Below are 7,310 nucleotides of genomic sequence, written 5' to 3' on the forward strand. Positions count from 1 at the left end.
CATTGGGATGGTTGCGGTGTGGTGTTGTCGACCCAACTTTTCTCTTTGGCTTTCGTTGTGTTTTTGACGCAAGTACTGCAATCCACCGTAGACGCCATGATTTTGTTGCAGCTTTTGGTCCAATCATATAGAATTTGCTCCAATTCAGTGTTTGGAGTTGAAAAGGTGATTGTTGCTGGTTTGCGTTAGATCGGGTTTTGCCTGTGCAAAATAAGAGGTTTAGCCATGTTGGTGCTACGAGTCTCTTTGGTTTGCTGAAGAGGAAGTGGTGCGATGTCCTTATTTCTGTGTTTATTTTAGTATAATAATTCTCAGAAACTCAATAGGAGTTTGATGATATACGTATTTAGTGTTAGATTTTTTGATGCAGATTTGCCATTATTGCCGTTGCGCAGTGGATCTGTATTGTAAGTCTATTTGTCTGCCAAATTAGAGTTTTTAGGTTTTTCTGGCATGCGTAATTCTCTCTAGATCAAACCAATTTATTTTTGTGTTTGGTCACTAGAGATGTTGTACTCATATTTAGCATTGCGACTACTCTGTACTTTTTTCTGTGTTATTAATAAAATTACTATCGCTTTAAAAAAAAATAAAAATTGCACCACTGATTTTACATGCACTGTTATGAAAATGAAACCAATCTCCATCCACTCAATTACATGCAATCATTCACAAGAGCTCCATATCATTATTGCTTAATAAGGCCCCCTCCATCACATTCACCTTAAGCATTGCATGTGTCCTGTGAATGGTAGGCGTTAGGTTTGGCTACTCTGCTTCTAAATTTATGCCACTAGATCTTTATTTGGTCTCTAAACTTTTTTAATCACTTAATTAAGGCAAGTGAATAATACCTCACTGTACATTTATGTTTCCACTCCTCATAAATAATGGGCTACAATCAAATTACTTCAAATATTCCCTCCTAATCTCCTATAGCTCGAATAAATGAATTTTATTATACATAATATCCTACAATTATATTTAAAGCTTACTTTATATCCTCCAATAGTATAGATGTATATGTATACTATATATTCTAATAGGTACAATACTCATAGAAAAAATGTGTTGCTTTAATATACCTACAAGGCTTAATATCACAAAACGTCTCTAAGGTTTACGAAACTATCAGATTGCATCCTTAATGTTTCTTGTGTCATTCGTGGTCTTCAAAGTTAGTATGTGAGATCACAAATGGTCCCTGTGAAATTTTATGAATTTTAAATTAAAAAATTTCATAGGGACCATTTGTGATAGATGCGTGAACCTCAGGGATATTTTGTGATATATATAGATATATGCCACGTCAACAAACTAACGGAGTTTTTTACGGAACCTAAGGCATGAACCATTTGTGATTACACATACTAACCTTGAGGACCACGAATGACAAAAAAAAAATATTAAGGATGCAATTTGATAGTTTCGTAAACCTTAAGGACGTTTTGTGATATTAAGCATACTTACAATATACCCATAATAGGTAAATTACAAATTATATTATTGCACAATAGTCAATTATTAGGTAAATTATATCCAAAATGTGTTTATAAAAGTTGGGTATATTATTTGAATAATAATTAAATTCATACTAGGTACATTATTTTCACAATATATTGTGAAAAGTTGGGTAGGTAAATTCATACTAAGTACAGAATAGTCAATGTACCAATAAAAGTTAGGTAGGTAAATTATTTTCACAATATACCTATAAATGTGTTGTCTTTAATATACCTACAATATATCCAAACTTCATCAAGCTTGGGATCTTCTTGAAAATGGGAAGATCTAGGATAAGCAGCCAACCTCCTAGAGAGAGCGATGTGCATGGACCAGGTGAGTAGGGATGCAGCTTCGCAGACCACTCGTCGTGCCTGATAGGTCTAATAGGTAAATTATTTTCACAATATACCCATAAATATGTTGGCTTTAATATACCTACAATATACCCATAATAGATAAATTACAAGTTATATTATTACATAATAGTCAATTATTAGATAAATTATATCCAAAATACGTTTATAAAAGTTGGGTATATTATTTGAATAATAAGTAAATTCATACTAGGTACATTATTTTTCATAAAAGAAGTAATGGGTGCGTTATTTTTTCAACATAAAAATGTATGTTTGCTATTATATTTATAAAACAATAATACAATAGATAATTAATCACATATACTTTATAAATCAATTTTAAAAAATAAGATTAAGTATGTTAAATATAAATTTATTGTTAAATTTAAAAAAAATTCCAAATTAATTTCTACATCCATTTGGAGATCTTTCCAAATTCAACGTGTGTCATGAGTTACAATCCAATTAAAATTTGTTTCTATGTTGGTTCCTACATGTTGAGGCCCAAAAAATCACGGGAAGCCCAAAGACATTTAAAGCCCAATATAATATATAATGTCGGTCATGCGTTAATCCAAGCTGTATTTTGGGATTTAATTCATTAAATATATAAATAGAAATAGTGTACATGCCATGCCAAACTAATAATACATTTTTCCCATGTTAATCACCTATCAAGCTCACATGAACTCTAGTCATGTGGTTTATGGGGCTTGCATGAGGGATTGTGGTGTGGAAGGTTACGGAGGTCCACAAGGCCCACGAAAACTCTTGGATAATGTAGACTTTGGGCTAGCTACTTGGGAGCACCAAAGTCCAAGCCCATTACTTAGAGTTCTCCAATGTGGGTGAGTAAATGAGATACTTTTCAAGCACTTTCTTTTTACCCATAGGAAATAGTCATTTTCCAAATACCTAGCTTTATCCATTGGAAACAAACCTTTTCCAATACTTCCTATTATCCACTGGAAACAAGCAGTTTCCAGTGCTTCCTTTTACCCATAGGAAATAATCAGTTTATGGTACCTAACTTTACCTTGTGGAAAATAGCATGCCATAGTGCTCCCTTTTAACCACTTGAAATAGGCTGGTTCCAACACCTCCCTTTACCTATTGGAAATAAAGGAAAACCCTCACCCTTTATAAATTAGCATTCATGGCTCAAGCAAAAGGGACCAATTTTTCTTCAACCAACACTCCCTCACTTGGCTGTTGCAAGCATCCCAGCAGCCATCAACCCTCTTCAGCAACCACCAGACTACTTTCCTTCCTCCATTCAGTTTCTGCAAGCATTCTAGCGGCCATCCCTGCCATTCCTCAGCCATCACAGCCATGTCTTCTACTTTCTCACCCTTGAAGTCCATCATCTTCTCCATAAAGCCTCACCAAGCATAACTCTAAGCTTTTCCTTCCTTCCAAGCTATAAACGTCATAGCTTTCAAGCCTCAAGCTTTTCCTTTTATCCTCCCACCTCTAGAACTCATTCATTTGATTGCTATAAGTATCCCAACAACCATCATAGCTAAACAATCAAACCACCATAGCCATAGCTTCAAATAATAAATTCTCAACACTCAAACTCAAGTATAGCAAACATCAACCCTAGCACAAGCATTCTCATTTGCTAAACTTGTGGGTCTTTAACTCCTACACTCTAAGCTCTCATGCCAAGCTCATATAATCTCATATCAACATCAGCAAGTCATCGTCAACTTAGTCAGAGCAAGCAACATCCTTACTCATTGCTGGAAGTTTCAATCTCAAGCCGTGTTCTTCCATATTCTTCCTCTCCTTCCCATAAACACATACAGAGAGAGCAAGCATCACCATTCACCTCTGGAACCCTTCGATTTCAAGCTATGTTATTCCATTTCTTCCATTTTTTCTCTTCTGGCGAGCCACCCAAGAGTTTGACAAAGCTTTCGTCAAGTTGCTGGAAATCTACTCAAGCCACCCATCTCTTATATATATATATATATATATATATATCTCTCTCTCTCTCTCTCTCTCACTCTCAAAATCTCAATCCCATATTTGAAACACCTAACCTCTCATGCCTAGTCTAGTAGTATCTCAATTCACAAAGCAAACTCTCATGCCAAGTTTGTGTAACATCAATGCACCATCTTCAACTCTTCGTCAAGCTGCCGGAAACATCCGCACAAAACACGCAGTCGCTGGAATAAGAACAAAGTACTCCCCTGGGACTTGCTTCTCCCTCGGGATACTTTGGGCCTAGTTCTCACTAACTCAGAAAAGGGGCAACGAAGCCCGGATGAGCCTTCCGACGGAAAAAGACCCCAGCACTACATTAATATACAAAATGCAATAATGGCTTAGTTGGGGGTATGTTAGGAATAAAAAAAGTACAATAAATTTGATTTTGTGCTTTAGAAAAGACAAGATTTTATTCAAACAAAAATAAGGAGATAAGTTGTAAAGTTGAGGGAAAATGACTTTCAAGGGGTTAAGCTAAATTTACTTTTTTATTTTATTTTTTATTTTTATAATACAAGTGATATATAGTCTAGATGTCATGAGCAGTGGCGGACCCAGTATTTTTTTCTATATGTGGGCATAACAAAGATAAAATACGAGACACAAGTGCAAAAATTCAAGAGACTTTAAAAATTGATAACATGGTAAATCAATACATTTACAATTGCCTCCTACGAGTTTTCATGTTTTGAAAACGTTTGACAATAAGCTCATTATCAATTTCATTGAATATGTCTTTCTCAAGATATACAACCAAGTTATCGTTCATCTATTGATCTTCCATTCAATTGTGCAACTGATTCTTAATAAAGTTCATACCAGAAGCAAAGGATCCACTAGTGTAGTGGTTTGGAGTATTTACTCCCTCAAGCAAGGTCCTGGGTTCGAGTCCTAGCATCCGTGTTGTGTGTGTGAGTTTAATATGCTATCGTCCCTTTCAATAGGAAAGGTCCTAAAATTTATAAATAAATAAATAAAAAAAGTTCATACCAGAAAATACCCTTTCTACAGAAGTTGTAGCAATTGCAAGTACCAATGCCAATGTTATGAGTAAATACACTAATGAATATACTTTATGATTTCCTATCTCAACTAATTTTTTTTGTAAGACCAGAAATTCCTTTCAAACCTTGAAACTTGGTATTGGAATGCATATCATCAATATAATTCACAAGTTGAATTTCAAGTGCCATGAGTTGATCAATAGAAAAATTACTTGGGTAGAGTTCAGCAAGGCGTAAGCTAAAAATGAATTATTTAGACTTAAGCATGTCAAGCAAGTGTTAACCTCTGTGAAACGATTCCTTAGCTCTTGAAGTTGCAAATCTATCACATCATAGAAAAGATCAACACGATAGTAATGCAAAAGTTTAATTTGTTGTGCCCTACGCCGTGATCGCTCTCGAGCTACAAACATAATATCAATACTAGGAACTTCAATATTTTGCTTCACAAAAAAGGAAGGAAACTTGCTCTAATTAATAAAGAATCCCATCCAATTCCTCTCATATTTTGCAGGTTTCGCTTGCATATTTCAATTAAATCCATGGCATTCACAATATCTTGATCATCCTTTTGTAAGGCTTGCGATAACTCATTTTTAATTCCAAGTATAATCATTATCAAATGCAAACTGAACACAAAATCAAATGATTGCAGCAACCCTAACCTAATAAATGCTTCATGTTTCTGATTAGTGCCCACTTTATCATATGAATTTCCTATATCCATCAATTATAGATAAAAATATGGTAACAAAGTTAATCAAAGTACCATAGTGTGAGCCCCATCAAATCAAGTATCACATGGATCTTTAACTCCAATTTCTTGATTCATCACATGGACCTTTAACTCCAATTTCTTGATTCAAGCCTTGCCTACTTAAGAGCTCGCCATTGCTAAGTGCTTCAATAACTTTGAGAGCTTGTTTTTCTCGTAAAATGTCAAGATATTTTGATGATGCCCCAACAATATTTAGAAAACTAAGGTGAAGAAAGCACCAGACTATGGTTTTTTGCTAAAGACACAAGAGCCAATTGAAGTTGATAAGCAAAGCAGTGAACATAAAAAGCACATGGACTCTCTTTCATAATAAGTGTTTTCAAACCATTGAACTCTGCATTCATATTACTTGCTCCATCATAACCTTGACCACACAATCGAGATATGCTTAAATGATGTCTAGCAAATAATGCATCGATCGATATCTTCAGTGTGAGAGATGTTGTATTAGCCACATGTTCAATACCAATGAAACATTCAATCACATACCGTTTCTTGTGAACATAACGAAACATAACAAAGATTTGCTCCTTTACGGATACATCACGAGATTCATCAACAAGAATAGAAAACAAGGAATCACCCATATCACTTATAATAGCATCAGTTGTTTCAACTGAAGCAACATTAACAATGTCTTTTTGAATCTTTGGTGATATCAACTTGAGGTTGTCATAAGAATTTTTCAGTGTTACTGCTCTAACTTGTTCATGGTGATAACAAAGGAATTGTAAAAGCTCAAGAAAGTTTCCTTGGTTGCTTGAACTGAACTTCAAATATTTTTCTCTCCTTACAATTTGAAAATCCTTCACCAATAAATGCTTCACCACTTCCTTATTCTCCACCATTTGATTTAAACAGATAACAACATAAACAAAATGCATAATTTTTTTATACACTATATTCCAACCAATTAGGAAAATCATCAAACCAAGAAGAGATGAACTGTTGTTTACCATTACCAAATTTCTTAAAAGGGAATATATGACTCCTAGGTCCACATGGACCCTTTTGTAGATATGCTCTTTAGATTTGATCTCGAATATATTGTAATCTAAAATTTGAGTTTGTAATCCATGATCTAAAGGAAGATATGCCACATTGACTTCCATATAACTTTGTTTTGAACTACCAACCTCCAAAGGAGTTTACGACTCCAGCACTGATTTTCTTTTAAAATTCTTTTTCATGAATGTTACAAAAATTAATCTATTTAGAATTAATTAACAGGTTAATAGTTAATATCAGCCCCGATCTCTTGGACCCCTGTGAGTGACCACAAATATCTTGGACCCCTGTAGTCCAAGAGATCGGGACTGTAGTTAATACATGCTACAACCTATATGTAACAAAAAAAAAAGCATATATTATGTATGAAGTAATTTTAAATCAAGTTCACATAATTTTAAATAATTCTACATAATACAGATTAATAAATATATTAGTGTAAGAGCATCCACAATGGGCTCCCTAAATCACCTTCTTAGACAAAATTTAGGGAGGATTTGAAAAAATACAACTCCAACCATGCTCCCTATCCACCTCCTAAAATAAGGAGACCTCTAGGAGCTCCTAAATCTAAGGAGAGAGAAAGGACTTCTAGTGACTCCCTATAATTTAACGCCTCTTTATTTAATTAGTATTTCAAACCTTTAATTAATGTTAATT

The 7,310-nt window shown here is 34.3% G+C and overlaps 1 protein-coding gene across 1 annotated transcript; it reads right to left on the bottom strand.

The window, feature by feature from the left end:
• LOC109946458 (zinc finger MYM-type protein 1-like) lies at positions 5,843–6,490 on the bottom strand. Its single transcript, XM_020554316.1, has one exon. The coding sequence runs from the start codon at positions 6,488–6,490 to the stop codon at positions 5,843–5,845; it is 648 nt and encodes a 215-aa protein (XP_020409905.1).

Source organism: Prunus persica, chromosome G1 (genome assembly GCF_000346465.2).
Source record: "Prunus persica cultivar Lovell chromosome G1, Prunus_persica_NCBIv2, whole genome shotgun sequence".
In the NCBI taxonomy this organism is placed as follows: Eukaryota; Viridiplantae; Streptophyta; class Magnoliopsida; order Rosales; family Rosaceae; genus Prunus; species Prunus persica.